Source organism: Leptonotus elevatus, chromosome 12 (assembly GCF_054856555.1).
Source record: "Leptonotus elevatus isolate MCC_2025b chromosome 12, RoL_Lele_1.0, whole genome shotgun sequence".
NCBI lineage: Eukaryota > Metazoa > Chordata > Actinopteri > Syngnathiformes > Syngnathidae > Leptonotus > Leptonotus elevatus.
Genome location: NC_141250.1, coordinates 19,636,072 through 19,660,225, shown reverse-complemented (window position 1 = coordinate 19,660,225; position 24,154 = coordinate 19,636,072). Strand labels below are relative to the sequence as shown.

The following is a 24,154-nucleotide window of genomic DNA, read 5'->3' as shown; positions in this document are numbered from 1 at the left end:
TGTCTCCATCCTAAACAAAATCAATTAGTAATTAAAAAAAATAAAATTGCTCACTGATCAAAAGCCAATTTTGCGAGATATCGTTAAAAGCCGTAATTACAACATTGTGATATTTTCCACCTAATCCCGAATGTAAACAACAATCAACAATAAAACCTTTTGGTTGATGTAGATGAAAGCCATTTTTGTGTTAAAGCACAATTGCGAAGCTGACAAAGCATTTTGTCTTTGATGTTTCATAAGACAACTTGGCATTGTCTTGTTTCTTACTACACGTGCCATCTCATCTTTGATGTTTTTGCATTTAATGTTAACAAAATGCAAGACGTCACATCGTCTTTGTTTCCTAACCACGTCATGACATTATCTTTGATGTTTCCGAATCACAAAATGACAATTTTGTCATTGTGTCCTAATGACAACAGGACATCAAGTTGTCTTTGATGTTTAATTACAAAATGACATTTTGTCCACAACATTTGCCTTTGATGTTTTTTGACAAAAACAATTTGGACGCTTCCTAATTACAACATGACATCATTTTGTCTTTGATAAAATCAAACATCTTTGTTGATCTTTGAAGTTTCCTAATTCCGTGACCTCATTTTGTCTTTTGATGTTTCCAAATTAGAACGTATCATTTTGTCTTTGATGGCTCGCCTTGTGTTCAATCCATGTAATACAACAAATGTATCAGATTCAAGTTATATTAACTGGAAATTTTTTTAAACTTTTTTTTGGGGGAATTTTTTTAAAACTTTTTTGGGGGGGAATTTTTTTTATGCTTTTCCTACAAACAACTTACTTGATAACACCATTTACTTAACCATATGTATCTGTCACCCACTTGTGCCTGACACAAAGAAAATTAACATCTTCTCAGATGAACATCATTATAGAAAAATAAGTTAGTGGGAATGTTGACAAGAGGGGAAAAAAAAACATTGTAGAGGTGACGAAAGTTTGTCACAAATACACAAAAGATTTCTTATATATTCTCATATAAAAACGTATTTATCGTCATTAGGATACAATTTGTATCAACAAGGAAGAGGCAGGAACATACGCCAACCAGGCACTAGTTTATCCACATTTGCTGCGGCAATTCTTTTTGATAATTCATAAAAAATTCACACTATGACTAGAAGTGCTTTGACGAGAAAGAAGACCAGTTTCAAATACTGTCAGGCTAATGCAAAGCGTAAATTTGAGGTAAATCTGACGCGCAAAAAGTAAACCATAAAATGACAATTATTTCGTTTAACTGGCTTGCCATTGATTAAAATTAACTTTGATCCAGTAGAATGCGCATCAAAAAGTGGCAGTCAAGTCTGGCTTCTGATCAAGTCCGCATAGCCCACAAAAATGTTTTCAAGTTTAAAATTAATAAGCATTCAAGTTGCTAATTGGCATTTCGACAGCAAGAACTTTGCGCCGTATCAAGAAGCGATTTTGTGGACTGTGTGCTCAGGAATGAAAAAAATTACTCCGGAACTAGCAACTTCATCTCAGAACGAGAACATTTGTTCCAGAAACGTGATTGGAACAATTTATTTACGGAAATTACCAAGAGCCAAAACGTTTCTGGAAGTTTTAGGAATTGAATTACAAATTAAGAAATCTCTTCAAGGTTATTCCAAAACCATGTAATGCTTCATAAATGACCCCAAAGCTTTAGGTTAAAAAATACAAATCATTCTAAAAAAAAAATTGCGTTAACAAATCAGTCAAGTGGATCATGCAGGTGCTCTCAGTTTCACTTCCCTTTTTCGGGGGGGAAATCCACACTGATGGAAAAAAAAACCTGACACACACACGCACAAATAGTCAGAGGTAGGCTGCGTTATCTCTCGTAATACCCTGATATGATTGCCCGGAAAAAAATGCAAGAACACAAGAACCAAAAGTGCCCAAATCATAATAATAATAATAATATAAATAACTTAAAATAGAATAAATAACTTAAAAATGCACCGTTACCCTTAAAAGCCTGGACTCACAAATTATATTATCAAAAATGTAAATGGCTTCACTTTACAAAACCCCAAAAGTTCCCATCTTAAGTGCTAGTGTAGCATATTTACGTAAGCATTTATATGTACTGCTAAAGATAGCACTCATAGAACAAGAAACTTGGCCCCAGGACTGGATACTTTGCCCCAGATCTCAAACTTTGCAACGGTTCTGTTAATGTTGCCATAGAGTTACAAATTTTGCCCCTTGACTTGTAACTGCGGCCCCTGAACAAGAACTTTGCCCAAAAACCCGGGACTTTGAGGTCTTGGTGTTCACTTTAGCGCAAAAAATTGCCACTTTATCACTTAAGTTAAAGAGAGACCACCATACAAAAGAAGATATTAAGTATAGAGAACACTCTAAACCGTGGGAACCTTGGGAGTCTTTTGGATTTGCAGATTTGGGTTTCAAAAGCTGTTCATGAACGACCCTGAGATTTTTCCAACAATATGGCAGCGGCCAGCTCCTGTGCGTCTATCACGCTCGGGTTCCGGCTCATCACCACCCTCACCAAATCGGTCGGGAAAATTCCGCAGAGGCTAATAAACACCCTCTCCCGCCGGTCTTGGTACTGAGCCCCGGAGGAGGACTCGCCCTGGAGCAGGGACTGCGGTCTTGTTCGGAGAGGGGACGGAAAGGTTGTCTGTGGTGAGACTGCAAGTCCCCGTGGTGATGAATGTCTGTTTGTCCACGGAGAGGACCAGACTTTCTCGGAAGCTTCTGGAAGATCCTGGATGGGGAAGAGATCGTAACAAGGTCTGGGGGGCTGTTGGTAGTGCTGTTCCCAGTTCGTTTGCATTTGTTGTTGCTCAGAATAGTTCCACCGGGCAGGGAACGATGACCCTTGGTGGTACCCTCTTGAGTCCTGGACTGGATCCTCTTGCCAAAGGGAACTCGCCAGAAAGGAGCACTGAGAAAAGGTGGACGTTTGTGACGGATGAAGCGCAGGACCCAGACATTCTCCTGAATATCTTCTCAGAAGTGGTAGGTGTGTCGGCGGAATTTGAGCGGAGAGGGACTGGAAAGCATTTTCTGTCACATTGAAATCCAGTCGTCGAACTCCCGGTGAAGTGTGCTGGCTCAGACCGGGGGGAGTTCGGCTTATGGGTCTGCTATACTGGTTGGCGCAGGGGTGCGGATGATAGTGGCGGAGGTGGTGGTGGTGGTGGTGGCACACTGGCCTGTCATCCAAAATCAGATCTGGGGAGAAGGACTCGGAGCGGCCTTCACTGCTGCATTCGGACGGTAGATGCCTGGCTCGGCGATCCGCCGGGTAGAAGCGCTCAGGACTCTGCGGGGTAGGAAGGCTCAGGATGGGCGAGGTCTTCAGTAGGGAGTTGTAGCCCAACACCGGAGACTTTGATCGATAAAAACTTTGACTCTGTCCTTTGGATCCTTGATAATCCCAACCATCTGGATTTCCTGAGAAAGGCAACCTCTCTGGCATGGGCTGCCCGACGACACTTCTACCAGTTCCCCTGCGTTCTTCTACTTTGGACTGCACTCTGAGCGTGTCCTCCAGGAGCTCGGTGAGGGACCTTGCTGTTTTCTTTGGGGTTACCCGGCCAGACTCGGACGGCGTTTGGCTCCTGGCCGTCGGGGTGTCTTCAGTCTGGCCTTTGGGAGCCGCAGAGGACATTTTAGCGCTGGCTCGGAGCTCGTCGGCTACTGAACGCTGAGGCTGGCTACCGCGTTCTGGGTGGTAGAACTTGCACTTGTGACCGTACGTACACTTCTTACCTAAGAAAGAACAGAGGCAAAGAGTTGTGATTAAAAAATACTTTTTGGGGATAAGTTATTGGTATACAAATAGTTGGGGTTCCGGAGTTCTAGCACTGCAATCAGGTGTGAATTTAAACCAAGTAACCAATTTCTTACTTTTTCACAATCAATGGGTTAATCCACCGCTTATCCTTAATTCATCGTTGGACCCACTACCTGTTGCTTTCAGTGAAGCGCTAACCTATTGCAGAGTGCTAAATTCGACGCATCAACGAATTGGTTCAACCCCCAACAATGCCTGCTTAAAATCAAATGAAGGAAACGTTTTACCATAAGGACATGGCTGCTTCCTGTGTTCTGGAATGACCGCTCGCTTCCTCAGGAAGTTCTCCAAGCTGGGTCCGTGCCGTCCGAGCGGGTCATCTGGTGGCATGAATCTAATGACAGTAGATGGATGAGTTAAAAAAAAAATCAGCCCCCTCACTTACGGGAATTGGAAGAACACAAAAAAAGCATTTACTTGTCATTGACAAAGGAGTACATCAGAAGCCGTTCGTCAATGAACTTCTTCCACTCCGGCTTCTCGTTGGCCAGGTCGCGGTAGTTGTCGTTGGAGACGATGATGCCGTCCGACTCGTAGGCCAACTTGACGATGAAGCGGTCGTCATAGCAGACCACCCGCCGTCCCTGCACGCGGCGGGATGGCGTAAAAACCAGGATCTTGTCCTTCTCCAGTTGCCGCAGGACGTCCTGGTCTGTAGAAAAGAAAGTTTTGTCATTTTCAAAGGTTTGAGGATGGTTTATTGAAACTCTGGTGCGTGTGGTTACCTGTGATGAGAGCATCCGGACGGGATTGCTCCTTCCTCCAGGCGGGGACAAAAACCGTGATGTCACTGTGGCCTCGCTCCAAGAACCAATCAACTGCCAGCTGGATGCCTTGGCAGGAGAAGACCTCCTTGTTGCCGTGACTGAAGCAGCCAGAGGGACATTGGTGGTGTCAATGATTTGCTAGACTTTACATCACAGGATAGTACGAATGATGTCTTCAGTAAAAGTGCAGAAGTTGTTGTTGGGACTTAAGGCTTGTGCCATTGAGAGTCGCCACATTAAATCACTCACATGATGTATTCGGCACAAAAGAAGCCCGATAGCAAATGGAACCTCACCTCATGGCCACGTTACTTCCGTCTACGACAACCGGCCGAAGGTTGTCCTTGTCCTCCAGGAGTTTGGACGAACACAGCAGCCTGCAGGAATCCACCAAGGAATATCCAGAAGAGGGCGAAAGAGAATGAGATCCTCCCGCGTCTCTCTGTGGCACCACCGGGTCCGCCTTGGTTCCCAGCTTGACCAGTTCCCCGAGGATGTCGTTGATAAGTGCGGCCGGGCCCAGTTTCTGCAGCACCAGCAACACCAGTTCTTCCGAGTAGCCCAGCTTCAGAGCAAATTCCACCTTGGCGCGGCAGTCGTTGGTTGTCTGCGGGTTTTCCGCCTGGTCCAACCCGCTCGGGGAGTCCCGATTTTCCGCCTGGGTGCAAGCGTTGTGGTGACGCTCATCCTCGCTGTCTCCGCTCTCCTCTGAGAAAAAACTACTGAAGCTAGCGCTGCTGCTATCCAAGCTATTGGTGCTGTCACTAAGGCCAGAGCCTCTGGAACCCGACACCGGTGTGGACGAAACCTTGCCAGCGTCCTTTGGGTTGCTCGGGCCATCCACGTGGAGGTAGTCCAGATCCAGCCCCGGGCTGAGGATGTGGCCTGTCCCATCCTCCACATGGTCCCTCAGGCCCATGAAGCCGCCTCACACATCCAGACCCGGGGCGTTGGCGAGCAGTCTCGATTAAGCAGGGCTCTTTTTTAAAGTCTTACCTTAAAAATAAAAAATAAAGTAGGGGAGGGGGTTCGGGGGGATTGTTTCATTCAGTCCGCAACATTTATTTTGGGAGGTTTCTGCCGGGCTGGTTTACAGTAAGATGTTTTTAATCAAAACGCGCCCATGCTGTTCATTTAGGAATCCCAATCTCTTAACCCCCCCCCCCCCCCCCCCCCCGGATTGAAGGAAGCGTCCCTCAGTGATCCTGGAGGCCTAAATCCCCACGGCGACGCCATACAGTCTCATCACACCAGGATTATGTATTTTCCAGATGATGAGCGGATTGCCGTGGTCAAACAAAAAACCCCCTTTTAAAAAGCAGAATGCGCGCTAAGAGAGTCACAAAGGCTCCTTTGATTGAAGGAACCTCAAGTCGCATTTTTGATGCCGTCGCTCACTTGCTGAATTGTCATGCAAATGAGCAAACGAAAAAACACACACGACGACGATGACAAGGTATGTATTTGTGTGCGCGCGTGGAAATGCCCACTTGAAACTCTTTTAACCACTGTGACAAACTGCCAACGTAAGTATTACGATTTCTAGGTGGATGCGCCCTTTTGGCCCAATCCTCTGCACGCCCCTGGTTTGAAACTCTTCTTTGAGATCCTAACCCAAGATTAAAACCCAGATGTGGGAAATCCAGGACCAGAGTTTAAAAACCCTGCCACAGTTTGGTTTTAGCTACAAGTGCTTGTACTCAACCAGCAAGTAAAAAAAAAAAGGGTCATTACGAGAAGCGCCTGTGGTGGCTAAAGCCAAAGTCTTGCAGGGTTTTTACTTTCTTGACCTGGATTTCCCATCTCTGTTAAAACCCTTTTTACCCTAATGCTAGCCCTTATTTGAATTGCTATACCTTTTTAAAACCCGAATTTGAAACCTTAATTTGATTTTAAAACCCTATCATTGTTTAAACCCAATTTTAAAAAAAATGGAAAACCCTAACTTTGAAAATATGAAACAGTGACGCTGATTTAAAACCCTAATATGAAAATCCTACCTCTGGTTTAAAACCCTACTTTGAAACCCTAATTTTAAACCGTTATTGTAGTTTTAAACCCTACTTTGAACCCCAAACCTTGTTTAAAACCAGATTTTGAAACCCTGACACTACTATGGAGACTACATTTTGAAACTTGAAGTCACACATTCTGACGTGATCGCTCCACCTTAACCCAATTACAACCATAAGATCAAACCATAACGTTTGAGTGCGAAACCCGAGCAGTGCTTACTTTTAAACCCTCAACCTCGGTTCAAAAAACCCCATTTGAAACCGTAACACGTTTAAATTCACACCCTCATTCTCAACCGGGTGACCCTCCAGCGTGCAACGTAAATTCACAATCGTCGGTTAAAAACAGAATAGGAACCCTTACGACAAAGTGTGTTTGTGTGTGTTTGTGTGTTTGTGTAGCGGGGGGTTATAAGTGTGTCTGGCTTGCACCTTTTGAGCAAAGCAGCTGCCAGCCAATCTGTCCTTCTGTGACACAAAGTATTGTTCCCGACAATCCGCACAGACGGAGATTTTTTTTTAAACCTCCCCCACTGTCTCTCTCTCTCTCTCTCGCACACACACACACACGCGCGCGCACACACGCACGATTATCAGACATGCAGCTGCCAGTCTGAGGTTTTAACCATATTGTTCATATTAGTATTTTCCAGAATATATTTATTCTAAAAAGTAGTTTTAGTTATTTGCACAATGATTAATAATCAAGCAATAATAAATCTTTTTCTTATTATTATTTTATGATAATTAAGAAACTTGTTTTTTAGTTGTGTATTGGAGGATCTCCCATGCCTAAAGCAGACCTTGAATGTATCTCAGAAATTTTTACTCTATTACGTTTGTTAAGTACAGTTCAGTAATTTAGAATGGAAGGTTAAAAAGTCCGAATGTTCAAACGATGTCATGTCACGTTACAGAGGCCTAAATGCAGTTCCGTAATTCCAATTTAATGGATTAACCTTTTCAAACGTTCAAACTGTTCAATTCAATTTAAAGAAATTAAAAAATAAACATGATTTTTCGTTATTAAAACCATTTTACACAAAATAATAAAATATTACTCAAGTTAACAATTGCATGTTTTAAAAGTAGCAACATTTAAAGTTTGTTTTTAAATGAGCATGAAATACACTTAACCTTATTAAACAATTGTGCATGCAATACAAAGATAGGACTATAATCAAAAATACAAAAAATATTAGTATGACATAAGTGATGAATTGGTTATAATTGAATAAACATTTGACTCTTGAAGAACCTTCATGCCGACTGCGCTGCATTGCAACAATTGTGGTACTTTGAGAATTGTTCACAACGTTGTGGAAAAGTTTGCAGTACTTCAATTTACACACAATCAACTCACAAAATAACACATCTGCTGATTAATATCCAGTCGGGTTTGGGGGGGCGGGGGCTGCACCTCATGCCTCTACAGCAAGCAGATGCCTCCTCAGCCAGTGACCTTCCTTGGGGGCGGGGGGGGGGGGGGGTTGCCCCCTTTTGCCCCCTTTTGCCCCCCCTCCCCTGAGGCCTGGAAAAGCCTCCACACGGCGCTCGGGTGCCGGCCGGGTGGCTGCCAGAGCGAGGGGGGGTGGGGGGGTCGCCGTGGGAGTGGTCCGTTGGGGTTTGATAGTACAAAAGCCATGCAGAGAGGGGGAGGGGCAACAGATGCCTACTGAGGACACACTTTGAAAGCATCCTGCAACTGGTGGTGCCCCCCCCCCCCACCCCCCCCCTCCAACCAGAGATGCATGTTACCAGTGTGTGCACGTGCACTCACTTTCACCTCTGACGTGCGCACGCACACACATACGTCTGGTTGCCGGAAGACCACCTGACCCCCCTGTCCCCCGCCCCCCAGTCTTAGTCCTGAAAGCTGTTCCTAATATTTTGACCAGTTTCTGCCATGACGAGACAAGTCAACAGTCACATGACAAACTTCCTCATTCTGCTGTGTCAGCCATTTTTGAAAATTGATATTAATATTTTGGATGTAATTGACGGATTTTTCTGGAGGACACGTCATTTGTGAGACTGCATGAAAAAAAGTTGTGTATTTACGTCAGATGACATAAACAAAAATTTAACGTATACTATACGTTATTTATGTAAAATAATAGCCAACCATTAAAAAAATATATTTACTACATTTTGTTAAGTTAGAATATTGTAAAAAAAAAAATATATATATATATTTTTATCCAAAATATGAGAAAACACTTCACAAAGCAACTGCTGGCAAATTTCTATATTAAAAAAACATGTTTTATTGTTATGTAGCCTATTATAATAGAAATGTTGAATTTGGGGTTTTGTTTGCTGTAAGCTGTCATCAAAATAAAGATAATATCAAGTCAAATATTTTACTATGTATGCGCTGAATCTGTCGACACAATGTGTTTGACTTTCTGAATTAGGCTGGTGAAATAAATAAAGCTTTTGACATGATTTCATTTTATTGAGATGCCAACTGCAAGCAAAAAAAAAAATCCCAAGTAATATCCGTTTTTTTAAATACACTTCTACTGTGTCTGTTATTTTTTCAAATACTTTTAATATCTTATATTAAAAAATTCCTGAAATTTTCAATTCGGAGGGAGTTGCAGGGGAAACATAGCAAAGGAAATGTAGATTTTTTTTGTTATATAATCATTTTAATATTCATTGTATATCAATTTTGATTGTGATTTTTGTGAATGTTTAACCATTAACAGATGAGGGGGAAAGTTAAATATATGCATATGAAATATATGCAAAATTGTTCATTACATTTTCAACACTTTAACTGCATCATCTTCCTTAAAAAAAAGTATTTAATACATATTATTTTCTAATATTTTTAGGGAGGTAGACCATTCATATATCATTTGAAAAAAAAAATGCATATGATATGTTAAGATTTTTAATTATGTACTTTTTTGATACATTTCTGTTGTGCTATTGATTTTTTTTTTCTATATACAACACAGGTTATTTGTAGACGAGGTCAGAAAAAATAATTTTATTTATCCATTTAAAAAAGACATTACTTTACCCATAATTCATTTGATATCTATTTTAGTAATTGTCAGGTGTAAGTGCAACAAATAATGCATATGACGAAAAATAAAACATTACAGGACCTTTGCTTCGTAGAACACAATTTGCCCAAAATCAACTTCAAAACATCCAAAGTAAAATGTCGTTTTTTAAATATCATTTCGTTTTTTTTGTGTGTGTCACTTCCTTGTAATCTGACTGTCATGCAAACGTACAACAATGACTTTTGTGAAGAAGACACTTACCTCACAGAAGGACCTCCTAAATCCTTGTTCTCCTTTTATTTACTTGGGAAGTGGAATTTCCCACAAGCGTGTCTTGTAGGTACGCGCTGTCGCCGCTGAAATAAATCACAACGTCCACTGGAGAACGAGTCGGATCTTCCTTCCTTTGCGGCAGGCCACCTTCTAGTGAGAGGTGTCCTCTCTCCTCCATGGACCACAAACACTAACTTATCCCCCTTTTTTTTTTGTCTCCGCCCCCATGAACACACATACAATTGGAGGGGGAGGAAAGTGTGTGTGTGTGTGTGTGTGTGTTGGGGGGGGTCAGAAAGGAAGGTCTTCAGTAAGCAGCTGCACACATACTCAATCAGCAGATGCATTTTTCAAAATGGCAATTCAAAAATACCCAAGCCCGTTTTTTAAACATTTTCACTGAGGGGTGTCCTCACTTTTGTTTGCCGGCGATTTTGACAGTAATGACTGTAGTTTTGTGGGGACCAGAAGTTGACACTGCTGCACGCCAACTACATTTGCACCCGGGACTTTGGAAATGATCTATTGCTCAGTCAAGCTGTCATTTTAGGTCACATTTGAATGTTCCAGGCTGTTAAAATTTTTTGAAAAGTTCACCAGTGGATAGCAAAGCAAGCCCCCCCCCCCCCCCCCCCCCCAAAAAGCACATTATGAAACAATTTAATTTCAAGTTAAATTGTGCTTTTTAACATTGTTAGCTGTCATACAAATAAAAAAAGTAGATAACTCATTCACTGGCAGCCATTTTCACTGAAGCAACCCCATTCACTCCTGGCTGTTTTATTGGATTTTGACTATTTTGCCAGGCCCACAGAATACTGTGTTATATTGCTATAAGAACATGAAACCTACCAAAATAAAGATTTGAGTCTCTTCTTTAATCAGGAAAAAAGTATATTTCTATCTGTTTCCGTTTTGTAGCAATTAGCATTAGAACATAGCTAAGTTTCATCATTATTCACAAATCTGTTTAGAACTGTGAGTAAATTAGCTTTTTTCCAACATGACCCCGGTTGATCTCTTATACTCTGCTGCCACCTGCTGGCTGTCTGTGTAATAACTACCATTGCTTCAACCGTTCTTTGCCGTTGAGAGGCTGCATCAAAGCCTTCTGTGTGCTCTAGCATTTAAAAAAACATATAAATACGTCTTTGGGACACTTAAACCATTTAAAATATAACATTTATATATTTTTGGTAGCAAATTAGTTAAGTGTAGAGTTACATCATTAAAAAAAAATGTATACAGAGTATTATGTTCATAAAACAATACCTCGTATCTCGGTATTTTGTTTTCGTTAGCGTTAACCTTCTTATACTGAGCAGCCATGACAGAGAATCGTATTTTTCCCTGAAAAGTCAACATCCACACGGAGGGAATTTGGACATTCCGCGCACACAAACATAATTGGCTACGCACATGCACACCAGCGCCCCCACCCCCATCTCCGAGCAGAGTGACTCTTTAATTGGGGCTCAGCTGACAGGTTCTCTCCTCGGGGAGTGTGCGTGCGTGCGTGCGTGCGAGCGTGCGTGCGTGTGGACCATCTGCTTGCCGAACAGGTGTCCCGCTTGCCTCCATAAAATGGACCCTCAAATGTTTGCGCTGCTCGTAAAAGACTGCAAAAGAGCTTTTCCGCCAGGTATCTCAAAAATTCTTTTGTCCGATGACTACCACATTGGAAGCAACAATAAAAGGCAGAAAAGTGAAGTTACGCTAAATTGGGAAGCATTTCAATTTTCGTCAATGCGCGTGGACGGAGCAATTTTGACAACTTGTAATAAAACACGAAAGTCAAAAATTCAGCCCATGAAGTCAGCAACATGAAATGTGGTGGACGGGAATGAGCGGCTCAGAAAATGGATGAATAGACTCGCAAAAAAAGACTCCTGAAGCAATGCCTTAAAGGAAGTCAGCCATTTTGGTTTTAAATAGCCATTTTAAAATGTTGGTCACTTCAAAGGGGTCTTTGAGTTAAGAAATGCAGCCCCTAAAGTCAGTTTCATTTAGCGACGTGAAATTTGATGAACCCACAAAAAAGTCAGAAGAAGCATTGTCAGAAAAAATATCGAAAGTTTTTGGTTTAAAGCAGCCATTTTATCCTCATTTCGGAAAATACGGACCCTGAAGTGAATTTTATTTAGCGACGTGAAATTTGGTGGACATGTCTGTCATGACTAAGCTCACAAAAAAGTCTCAGGAAGTCATACATGAAAGGACACAGGAAGTCAGCCATTTTGGTTTAACGCAGCCATTTTTGGTCATTCCCAGGCATCTTTTGACTTTTTGGAAAATTTTGTGAATTTTATTTAGCAACGTGAAATTTGGTGGACATGTCTGCCATGACGAGGCTCACAAAAAAAGTCTCAGGAAGCCATGCCTGAAAAGACACAGGAGGTCTGCAATTTTGTGTTATAAAGTGGACATCTCAGTTTCATACGCGCTTTTCTGTCCTCTTGTAACACAAAACCATTTTACATTCTTTGTCCAATTTCTACCAAGACTCTCAATTTCAAAGCGTCTTCATTTCGGTGAATTTTGATGATGTGGTGGTTGGTAAAAAAAAGAAAAAGAAAAAAGCTTGCAACTTAAATGAACATCCTGACGAATTTTCTTTAATTAGTACATTTAAGCCAGCTGGTATCGTCACACACTTTATGAGAACCCTGCCCCCCCCCCCCCAAAACGCAAACAAACTTCGGGACATGGTGTATGTGTGTGCGTGCGTGCATGCGCTGCCTGCGTCCTTAAATGACCCTGAAGCCAACATAGGCCGAAGGCCAACCTTTTGTGCCTTCAAAAGCACCCAATGACCCCCCCCCCCTCCCCCCCACACCCTGCACACACACTGTCCCACACCACCTGCTGTTCTAAGGGGGGCTCATGCGGTCTGTGAAGATGGAACGATTGGGACATTACAGAGATTGAGCACGAAACTATAAAGCCAATCAATTCGCCATGGAAACCTAACTATTATTATTAAAAAATAATTATTAATAATATATATATATATATATATATATATTATTAAAAAATAATTATTAATAATATATATATATATTATTAAAAAATAATTATTAATAATATATATATATATATATATATATATATATATATATATATATATATATATACACACACACACACACACACTTGTTTTTAAACAATTTGCTAATTGTTGAGTATTGCAAATATAATAAATAATATATAAATATAAAACTAGGGCTGGGCAACTTTATTTGTCTGTTTCAAGATAAACAACTTTCAAATTTGACATCCAATACTGCCTCACATACCACAATTATAAAAAGAAAAGAAAAAAAAGATATGAGGTATCGCTTTTGTTGCCAATGCCAGCCTTATTTTAACAGCAAAACTGTTTAAGACAGAAAATGTTATGCATGTTCTGCTGAACACGATTTATTGAACAAAAACACTAACTGAGCAAAACTCTTAAATAAACAAAACCAACAAAGTTCTGAAAAGACCAACAAATCAAAGTAACAACAAAACACAAGAATGGTGACAGTGACAATGAACCAAGCAGGACTGAACCGAACCAGGGAACTAAATACAAGCCAACTGACGAGACAACGAGAGACACCTGGACAAGACACAAGTGGCCGAGGGAGGTGATTGGATGACACAAAGGAACAGGATGACGAGTTCAGGTGCGAACAAAACCTAACGAGCAACCAATCATAACAGAAAATAGAAGAAAAGAAAATGGTCATTATTTTATGCAATTTTAAGGAAAAAATTTTCATTTGGAAATATAGCTAGAAATACGTGGTATCGAACATCGCTCATAAAAATAATGCGCGCACACACACGCACACACAAATTCAGTCCTGATAGATGTTCCCCCACTGAGCCCGATGCTGTGTGCGCGTGTGGAGTGTGCGAGCAAATACGCACACATGTATGTAAATGTGCATGTGTGTATTTGTGTGTGCGTGTAGCGAGTGTCAGGTCACAAAGGTCAAAGGGAAACAAAAGAAAGGAGCAGATCCCAGCTGCCGAGCTAAACATACCGACCACCTCACCCCCTCCCGCTCCTTCCCTTTTAATGGGAGTGTGCCACTGTCTTACACGCACACACATGAACACACAAAATCCCGGGTGAGTAGGGTTAAAGGTCGTATGGGGACACGCGCACAGCATGCAGGCAGACAAATCCTTCTAATCCTTCTTTTTGAGACTTTATGTCCTAGTCAGAGATGCACTTTGAAACTATTAGACAAGGGGTAGGGTTTCGAATAAATGCTAAGATGTCAAAGTAGGCTTTTAAACAAGAGTCATGGTTTCAATGAAGGCTTTTCAGTACAAGTATTTAAAATGAGGGTTTTATTCGAGAGTAAGTTTCAAAGTAGGGTTTCAACAAGGGTCGGGGTTTTAAAGTATGATTATAACCAAGAGTAAGAGTTTGAATTTAGGGTGTTAAAGGTAAAGGTTTCAAAGTAGTTTAGGTTTCAACCAAAAGCAAGAGTTTCAAAGTAAGTCGTTTTTCAAGTAAGGTTTTAAATGAAAGAGTAAGAGTTTTAAAGTAAGGTTTCAACAAGGGTAAGGATTTCACAGCAGGGTTTAAAACGGGGGCAACGAGCCAATCATTAAAAAGCCACACAAAAAAAACTAAAAGAAATGAGAGCGATTTGTACATTTTGTCTCCCTCTTGTGGTTTAAATGCAAACTACAGCGCTGAAAACCTATTTCCCTTTGTCGTCTTTGTGTCCCTCTTGCTGCTTAAGTGGCGTAGAAGAACATTTAACAAAAGAAGAGTGTCTTTCGAGTGAAAGCAAAACAAGCTCAAGGGAAACAAACTAAGGTCGCATTTTGTTTCCCGACTTGTGCAAAATCAACACATAATGGAAGGTCAGATAAAGACTCGATTTCTGTTTTTCAATGTCCAATTTTAAACGAGAGAAATGTCTCGTTCCCATTCAATGGAGACAGTAACACTGCCTCCCCGTGGACGGCAGATGAACAGGCCTTAGATACATGTGAATATCTAAGCGCTTGTGTGTGTGTGTGTGTGTGTGTGAATATCTCGAAACAGCGTGATGTTTGTCTAAAAAAATAAATGTGCCTCCGCAACGATCCACAGACGCACTTTCGACAATTCGCAAGCAAAAGTCATGGCAAATGCACACACAAAATAAAAAAAAGACGTGTAAATCACGGATATGTTTGTGGGTCTGGAAAACATGTGAAAATCGCAAATGTATTTGTGTGAATATTTTGGAGACAAATCTCTCCCCATACAGGACACTGATGAATTTAAAATGTGTAAAATGCCCACCTCTGCTAATTATTCTAAATGAGCTTGAGAAAGTTAGCTAACATTTAAGATAACATACAGTTTCAAGTGACCAAAAAAGGTTGTGAACAATGTTCAGAAACAGTGACTGTGTTGGGATTCATTCATCACAAAAATCGCAATGTAATTAGGCGAGAAGGAATGAGTGAATGATTCTGAACGCAGTGGCTGCATTCTGAATTATTCCTCATTCACAAAATAGGATCTTGACGTGGTTTTGATTGTCTGCTGGCTGGCACGGCCGGCATAAGGAATAGCAGCTTTTTCCAGAAGAGCCTGTTGCGTTTGTTTTTTCTCCACGTGAGCGCTCCCTGCCTTCTCTTGATGTAGGCCAGAGACTGCGGCAGGTGGCCGTAATCTGGAGGACCGTCTGGGCGGAGAACCACAGAACAGGACATACAACTCAACACCTCGCAATAGAAATTCTGGTTACCCGGTACATTACTATTCATTCATTGTAAATTTAGTTGGTTGACTAGCCTATAGTTAGTTAGTTAGAGATGCAACATCAACTGTGGGTTAGGAAGCGCTCCAGTTAACTTAGTTTTAGTTAGTTAGCTAGTTAGTTAGTAACTATTTATTTAGTAGGTTTACTAGTTATCTACAAAGAAAGCTGGTTATTCATTTGGTTTTACAACAAGGCAGATAATTAACTAGCTATAGTTAGTTCACTGGTATGCCTTTTAGTGAGCATGTTAGTAACACAGTACTGTTAGTTAGCTATTAGTAAGGTTAACTGTTTAGCTAAATAGTTAGCTGCCTAGTTAGTTTGGGTAGGTGTCAGTTATTCAAATGCAGTAGTTAGTCAGTCAGTCAGTTAGTTAGTACAACTATTAGCAAGCTCTTTGTTTAGGTTGCCTACTGGTAGTTATCTACCAGATTATGAATTAATGTAGCTTTAGTTTAATAGTAGGTCAGATAGTTAGCTAGCTAGCTAGCTAGTTCACTAGTAGCCCTCTTGGTAAGTTAGTAAGTAATAATAGTTCTCTCAACTGTGAGTTAGTCAGTCAGTTTGTAGTTAGATAGCTATTAGGTTAGTGGGTTGCTAAGTTGGTTTGGCTCATTAGGAAGTTTGTTAGTGATGTAGTATTGAGAATGGTTAAGGCAGCTCTCCAATAGGTTAGCTGGTTAGCTAGCTGCAAAATTACGTAGTTGGTTAGTTAGTCACCTATTTCCAGCAGGATGACTGTGGGTGTGTTTTGCGTCAAAGCGTCATGCAGGCCCAGCTTCTGCTCGTAACTCAGCTGTCGGTCCTCGAGGCACTCCTTTGCCTCTTTCTTGTCCTCTTCCTCCTCTAGCTCCTCCTTTTTATTCTCCTCCTTGTCCGACACCACGATGATCAGCCGGCGACATCTCTGCATGATGGCCGCCATGGTGTCGTGTGTTGCTGCCATAGAGCACATTTATAAAATGTCTGGTTAGCTAGTTAGTTAGTCAGTAGTACTAACATCTGCTAGTTTATGTGTTAGTTTGCTACATAGCACTCACTGATGGTATTTACTACCATTACACAGTTAGTTAGCTGTGTAGTGTTACCATTAGCATTATTGACTTGTCTCTATCAACTGTTAGTTTGTTTATATCTTGCGAGCTCCTAGGGAGTTACTCAGTCATCTAGTTAGCAATGACACCAGCTGATTATTTAGTTTGCTGGTTGGTTAGTATGATTGATTGATGTTAATTAATGACAGTCTGTTAATAATTTAGTTAGTTCGATTGACTACCTTCTCCCGGGCTATCATCTCGGCCTGCGATGAAGAGGCGGTAGCCATGTCGTTCTTCCAGCTGGCCGGGCAGCATCAGCAGGGCGAAGTCAGACGCTGCGCTTGAACTCATCTCGGCGCCTGCAGCGGGGACCACGCTCACCAGGGCGTCGTACGGGAGCCCGTCTGCATCTGCGCGGAAACGGCAGCGTGCCATTGTCGTTCACTTAGTACGTAGTAACCCACCCAGTTTTTGTTTGTATTTAATTTATTATGTTCTATTTATGTTGTAGGTATGTAAATTATCTAGTTAGCTTACTACCTGTTGTATTGACATCAGTAGGGTATTAGTTATTCAAGTTATTAGTTGGTTAGTGTCAGTAGTTAGTATTATAGATTGCAGTGAGTGAGTGAGTTAGATAGGTTTGCAGTATTGACAGCCAATTTGGTATTAGTCATTTTAAAAACGTCCTTTCGTTTCTTCATTTGTTAGTTTGGGTTAGCTGGTTGCTTTGTTGGTTAAACCTATAGTATCATCGATTGTAATTAGATTGGCAGTATTCTACATTTATGTTAATTAAAATATATATAGGTAAATTAATTGGCTGGCATGCTACATATTCACATCGCGAAGGTATTAGTTATTTAAATGACTTCGTTACTCAGTTTTGACTGCTCTTAGTTTTTAGCTGCTTATCAACATAGTATACCTTAGTTTAGTTTAGTTAGTTAGTTAACTTTCGTTTCACATTGAGTCGGTAAGTTAGACATTATATTATTGAGGTGAGTCATTCAGTTAGTAACAACAGTCAGTCGTGCTGTTCCAGTCTAATGATTGACATATCTCTCGTCCAATCGTGCACCCACAGTGACTGCACAGCTAGCCGTGGCAATACAATAGCTAACTAGGTAACTAACATTTGACCATGTGTCACCTTGTGGAGTGACAAAGTATCCATACAGCTTCCTGTACGCCAACACTACGTCCACCTTGAAAAAGACCAACAGGAAGACCAGAAGAAGAAGAAGCGAGGTGGCCACGCCCACTGCCAGGCTGGTGTAGAACCAGCTGCGATTGGCTGGAGAGAGACAGAGACAGAAAGTAAGACATATTTGGAGGTATGGTGTATGCCGAAAAAGCCTTCGTTGTCAGTCAATATGGTTCTCTTTACCGGGCTTTTTTTTTTTTTTTTGTGCTTTACCTTCTCTGAGCTGCATCAGGCAGTCTTTCTCCGCCCGAGGGCTCCGGATCCGACAGCGAATGGACACGTTGAGGAAACGAGGAAGAACTCTCAAAATGGTCAGGGTCGACTTGCCCAACACGTGGCCTTGGTTTGAAATGCTACGGGGTAAGAGCACAATGTGGGCGTTTTGTGTATGCACACGGACTGAATCGTGAAGAGCGATGAGCTCACAAGTTGTAAGACTCCTGGAGTTCCGGATCGTCGTCGGCGAAACTTCCGTTCACGATCCAGAACATAACCGTCTCCTCATTATGGCTGTAGCCCACCAAGGCTGAACACTTAAGCTCCACACGCGCACCTAACACCACATCAACGTTCCTTACTATGCAATATTAAACATAGTAATAGTAGTTAGTTTGCTAGTTAGTATTGACTATGCTCATTTTTTTAGTAATATTATAGATTTAGTTATTATTATATTTAGTTAATATTGACCATAGTTTGTTGTAGGTTAGCTAGTTACTTAGTTCGTATTATTGACTACTTGTATTTCCTTTGTTAGTTGGTCAACTACATAGTACTGGTCAAAGTTAATTAATATTGACTACCCTTATTTTATTTGTTAGGTGGTTAGCTACGTAATATTCAAGTTAGTCAGTTAGTCAGTTAGTATTGACTCCCCTTAATTTGTTAGTTGGTTAGCTATGCAATATTAAACATAGTAATAGTAGTTAGTTTGCTAGTTAGTATTGACTATGCTCATTTTTTTAGTAATATTATAGATTTAGTTATTATTATATTTAGTTAATATTGACCATAGTTTGTTGTAGGTTAGCTAGTATTGACTACCCATATTTTATTTTTTAGTTGTTAGCTACACAATATTGAACGTAGTTAGTTAGTCCCATGCTGATTTACCAAGACAACTGATCACATGTAGCGACATGTTCTGGTAAGCAGCCATTACAACACAACAAATCCTTGCATGTGTGCGTGTGTGCGTGCGTGACGGCGCGTCATTGCGGAACTCACCCATGTCCACGGTGAGCACTTGATGCTGTTGCTGGATTACCTCTGGCTCGAAAAGAACTGTCTGTAGCAACTCTAACGCAAAACATATTGAGAAGGCCATGAGTTTGACTTTCTCTAGCAGTAACATTAGCCATTTTTAGTTCATTATTCGCATTTCGCTAGCCCACGTAATGAATAATTTTCTTGGAAAAGTCACGTATTTGGATAGTTTGAGGGGGTGTTTTTTGTAACACACGAAGATGCAACAAGCTGGTGCTAAAGCCCTGGTTTCATAGGAACATTTGGTGTACAGTATATGTTGAAGCAACACATCTGGACTGAGACTCAAGTCTTTGTACAGATGTTGGGGAGGAGTTAGGTTTAGCCTGGGTTGCATTGATTGTTTACCCCATAATAAAACGTTATTAAAATAACATGCATTCGTCTTTATGTTTTATTCATTAATGCAATTATATTATTGGTGAATGTATTTATTGTAAATAATTAGAATACAAACATTTTACATACACATTTAAGTTTGCGTTGTTGAATAAATAATTTGTTGATTAATCACAATTAAATGAACTGATTAATAATACAAAATATTTTCCCCTTGTTTTCATTTTTCAGCCATATTTTTGCAAAAATTGGTTCATCTTTAAATTTATTTACTTCATTAAATGAATTGTTAATGTATTAATTTCAAATATTTTTGTAATTAAATTAAAACATACTTACATATAATGGTTAGATTTTTTCCCATTAATTTATTGGGTCATTAATTACAATTAAATGATAAAATTATTATAATTTTTTTTTATGTGATAGATTGAAATATTATTTTATTAAGTGACACAATGTATTAAATAAATGAATATTTAAAATACATAAATGTATTTAACGATTTTACATAAAAATGTTACCCCTTTTTTAACACCTCATCCACAAATGACCTCAACATATCTGCGTGTTTTAAAAAATAATGTTGTACGCTATTTATCTATCTATCTATTTACCGACGTTGATGTCCAGCCGGACGCTGCGCGCCGCCGTGTACGTCCTGTTGTCGAAGCTGACGTCTACCATGCAGGTGTACGTGCCGGCGTCCTCCTGCCGGGCCTTGAAAAACATCAGGTCGCTGCCGAGCAAGCTGATTTTTGCGCCTTCTCGCTCCACCGGGCTGCAGTCCTGTACACATGCACATTAGCTGTTTGGATGAAAACTAGTTTTACTCAATATGAAATTTGGGTCGGCATGTCTATCTGGAGTAGACCCACAAAAAAAATCTCAAGAAGCCCTTCCACACGCACAAGTTTTGGTAATTTGGTTCGAAGCCACCATTTTAGTTCCATTGTTATTTCCACGTGTCCTTTAACATTTTTACTGTAAAAATTCAACCCCCGAAGCCAATCTGGCTGAGCAACATGAAATTTGGTAGACCTACAAAAAAAGTCACATAAAAAACATGACCAAAAAGATACAAGAAGTTTGCCATTTTTGTTTCAAGTCACCATTTCAGACTCATTTTTGTCATTTCCATTAGTGCTTTGAAAATTGAAAAAATTCAGCCCATGAAGCTTACAAGTAATTAGGCAACATACTTGCCTATCATCAGTAAAAAAGACCCCCAAAAAAGTCTCAGGAAATCATGCCTGAAAAGACACAAGAACGCATGTCATTTTTGTTTTAATTAAGCCACCATTTTAGACTAATTTTCGTTATTTACACGAGTCCTTTTTCTTCTTCTTCAAACTCAACCCCTTCAAGCCAGTTTCACTTGTCGATGTAAAGTTTGGTACGCAAGTCTCATGAATGGAGCCACAAAAAAAAGTCTCAAGAACAATGGCGACCCCTACAAATGTACTGGCCACGATTTGGCCACCCCTATGAATCATTTCTGGAGGCGCCACTGATCAACAAACCATCCCTGAACACACATAGTTTGATTAGCCACCCTTACAAATCGAGCCTTTTTGAGCCGAGTGAGGCTCAGGCAGGCGCCATCGTGTACAGGTATGCACCTTCAGCCATTGTACGTTACTCGCGCCGTTGAGTCGCAGGACGCGGTCCAGCTTGCACGGGAGACTCTTGTTGAGTCCCAGGGTGATGCTCCTCGTTTCGGCCACTTGGGGACAAAGTCCAGTGGACACCGATACGCCAAAGTCAGTCTTGACGGTGTCGCTTTGCGCCCTTCACAAGCACACAAACACTCAACTCCAGACGCCATCATATATTATGAAACGCGGCGTGTTTCCATACGCGCTCTGGCAGCTGTAGACGCCGTGATGGGACGTCTGCACGGGGAGGAAGTGCAGTAAGCCGTCCCTGACTTCCACGCCAGGCATTGCCCCGGCCGACGCCCCCTCTCGGGTCCAAGTGACGTTGCCGTTTTCGCCCACGATGGGACACCTGAGCAGCAGGAGGTGACCCGCGCTGACGTAGTAGGTGTCTAGCGGCCCCTTGTGGCCTGCAAAGGAAGGACAGGCAGTGGTCAAAAACTATGAACCAGACAACATTCACAAACAACTCACCAGATTGGGGGGAGTAATACAAAATGTTAAAACAAGATTGAAAATGTGATTGGTTTATTTATTTTGTAAACATTTCACAAAACGTGAAACAAATTAAGAAAATATGAAAATAATCACAAAATATGAAAGAAATGTAAAAAAAAAAAAAAAAAAAAAAAGCAAGAAAAAAAAGCTGAATTTGTAAAAATGTGATACAAATTTTAAAAATGTGAACAAAATCACAAAATGTGATATATTTAAAAAAAAAAAAATGTATGTACTAGTTTCAGAAAATCCAGCCATCCATTTTCTAAGCCACTTACTCTTGACATGGGTCGCAGGGGTGATGCATCTCAACTATCGTTGGGCAGTACATCCCGAACTGGTAGCCAGCCAATCGCAATATTTTCAGAAGATGTCAAACCAATTTACAAAATGTGAAAACGCATTTAAAAAATGACAAACAAATTTTTAAACCAATTTAGAAAATGTGAATCAAAATTTAAAACACAAATGTAAAAATATGAAAATAATTTCAAAATGTGAATACAAAATTAAAATGTGTATCGAAATTATTAGCCAGATTAAAAATGTGAAAATATGAAGCCAGTTTTTTTTCCCAATACATTTTGAAAATGTGAAACGAATGTTAAACTAATTACCAATGTAAATGTTTTTTTTTTTTTACATTTACTTCAAAGTTAATACATCAGTTATTTTGTACAAATGTATTTTGCTTTGGTAAAAGCGTTTTTAGAACATTTTCAATTTTGTAAATTAGCATTTTGTGAATGTAAATTTCTACAAATGATCACGTAAAGTTCATCTTTACGTCTTTTGAGGGTTGAACAACAAAGAGGGCCTCATTTGACCTCATTTAAGTGACACACTGACCTAAAAAAAAATGACACTTACTGTAAAAATTTGACCTCGGCCAAGGAGTTAAAGGCTTGATTTGTTGTTGTGCAACCGATAAATTCCCCGTAGCCGTTTAAAGGATGAGGAGCCATGTACTGTATAGTTGTTCACTTAAACTTGAGGCAAAATGTTCGCCCCACGGTAATGATCTTTTTTTAAATTGATTCTAATTTCTCCCGGCCAATCAGCGCAGCAACATTAACAAAGAAAATAATATTAATTAATATTGAATTACATTACAATACAAATCTTACAATTTTATTTCAAATGTATGTCTAAAATATGTTTAAAAAATGGCATTACTCATTTGACATTAAATTCGCCCCAGTTGATTGATCTTTATTGCTGCACACTCCCTTCCCAACAACCCCAAGTGGGCCGATCGATACGCCAATGAGAAAAAAAAACTCCCTAATTTTCACCTTCAAGAAAACATACACTAACTTTGGCTCTTTTTCTTTTTTTTTAAGCAAGCAATTTGCCATATGACTTATGAAGTAGATAATAATAAAAGAAATATGGATGACAAATTGTGGAGGAATGTCAACGTTACTCACCGAGTGTGCTGGCTGCAACGAGCAAGACGATGAGCACATGAGGCCAAGACATTCCTGCTTCCCGCACAACTTGAATGAACACAATCAGTGAAGGAAGTGAGAAATGTTGATGCAACAAGTCAGAAGGCAAAAAAACACGCGCACGCGCACACACAAGAATCTATTGTGAGAGAGCATATCCACGTATGACTTTGCTTAATTAAACGCTGCTGACGAATCTCGCTGCCAAATTGTTCACATTCATTTCTGCTATTTGGTTTATAAATTCAGTGCTACAAAAGAAATTGAATTGATTATATAGCTGATGAAGTGAACTTACCAGTGAGATGTTGCTGCAACTTCTGCTCGCCTGTTAGCTGTCACGTCCTGTTTTCACATCATGACACGCTGGGTTTTTCCTTCCACGAACCTTACACTCTGAGAAAGAAGAAAGCAAACCAAAAAAAAAAAGGTCACCAAAACCTCATTGGGGTTTCATATGCAAGCTACTTGTAAAAAAAAAAGAAAAAAGAAAAGCGCTTAACGTAATTTCCTTTCTTTTACCTGCTGTAAAGGCATTTTCTCCCCCCCCCCCACACACACATATATATATATATATATATATGGCATTAAAATACATTTAAAATGATTTTAGTTAACATCATTTCAAATGTTTTTATTGCATTTACTTTTGGGGACTAAAAAATATAACAAAATAGATTAAAATAGATATATAAATATAACGTTCAAAATTATGTTAAATGGTTGCATTAATATTACATTTAAATGACATTAAAAAAAAGAGATTCAATGACATTCATGAGTGCCTCCAGCTCACCTACCCCCCAGTCAAGCTGGGCCGCGGGACTGGGGTGGCGACGCTCCCTGCGGCCGTGGGCTGTCATGAGCGCCCCTCGGTTGTTTTTCTCCGCATGGTTTTTCTGCGCCTCGCCATGTCCTTTTCGTTTTGAATGTTGCACCTTGGATGTTTTAATTGCGCAGCACTTTGAGTTGCATTTTTGTCTGAAAAGTGTTGTATAAATCAAGTTCGATTTG

At 40.3% G+C, this 24,154-nt stretch overlaps 2 protein-coding genes across 4 annotated transcripts; both read right to left on the bottom strand.

Moving 5' to 3' along the window:
- Nucleotides 1-343: 343 nt before the first annotated feature.
- LOC147164936 (putative ribonuclease ZC3H12C) lies at nt 344-10,047 on the bottom strand. Of its 2 annotated transcripts, XM_086091240.1 has the most exons (6): nt 9,908-10,047; nt 4,905-5,604; nt 4,567-4,706; nt 4,259-4,493; nt 4,069-4,175; nt 344-3,756 (listed from the first exon to the last, which is right to left on the bottom strand). In XM_086091240.1, exons 2-6 carry the CDS (start codon nt 5,525-5,527, stop codon nt 2,435-2,437), a joined length of 2,427 nt encoding a protein of 808 aa, XP_085947366.1. In that variant the 5' UTR covers nt 5,528-5,604; nt 9,908-10,047; the 3' UTR covers nt 344-2,434. The 2 variants fall into 2 exon arrangements, with proteins under 2 accessions (XP_085947366.1, XP_085947368.1); XM_086091242.1 differs by lacking the exon at nt 9,908-10,047 and having other exon boundaries at nt 4,905-5,605.
- Nucleotides 10,048-13,195: 3,148 nt separating this feature from the next.
- LOC147164935 (interleukin-1 receptor type 1-like) lies at nt 13,196-24,104 on the bottom strand. Of its 2 annotated transcripts, none has more exons than XM_086091404.1 (13): nt 23,937-24,104; nt 23,439-23,536; nt 23,120-23,188; nt 21,394-21,601; nt 21,156-21,324; nt 20,151-20,322; nt 19,156-19,227; nt 18,355-18,481; nt 18,142-18,281; nt 17,875-18,018; nt 16,961-17,131; nt 16,405-16,623; nt 13,196-15,606 (listed from the first exon to the last, which is right to left on the bottom strand). In XM_086091404.1, the coding sequence occupies exons 3-13, from the start codon at nt 23,169-23,171 to the stop codon at nt 15,428-15,430; spliced, it is 1,653 nt and encodes a 550-aa protein (XP_085947530.1). In that variant the 5' UTR covers nt 23,172-23,188; nt 23,439-23,536; nt 23,937-24,104; the 3' UTR covers nt 13,196-15,427. The 2 variants fall into 2 exon arrangements, with proteins under 2 accessions (XP_085947530.1, XP_085947531.1); XM_086091405.1 differs by having other exon boundaries at nt 16,961-17,125.
- Nucleotides 24,105-24,154: the final 50 nt, after the last annotated feature.

Excerpts from the sequence above, each read along its gene's own strand:
- LOC147164936 (XM_086091240.1), bottom strand. The coding sequence starts at position 5,527 with ATGGGCCTGAGGGACCATGTGGAGGATGGGACAGGCCACATCCTCAGC. Across the intron at positions 4,707-4,904 it reads GGAAGTAACGTGGCCATGAG|TCACGGCAACAAGGAGGTCT; the intron begins GTGAGGTTCCAT and ends TGGCTGCTTCAG. Across the intron at positions 4,176-4,258 it reads TACTCCTTTGTCAATGACAA|ATTCATGCCACCAGATGACC; the intron begins GTAAATGCTTTT and ends TACTGTCATTAG.
- LOC147164935 (XM_086091404.1), bottom strand. The coding sequence starts at position 23,171 with ATGTCTTGGCCTCATGTGCTCATCGTCTTGCTCGTTGCAGCCAGCACA. Across the intron at positions 18,482-19,155 it reads AGTGCTCACCGTGGACATGG|GTGCGCGTGTGGAGCTTAAG; the intron begins GTGAGTTCCGCA and ends ATGTGGTGTTAG. Across the intron at positions 15,607-16,404 it reads AGTCATCCTGCTGGAAATAG|ACGGTCCTCCAGATTACGGC; the intron begins GTGACTAACTAA and ends TTCTCCGCCCAG.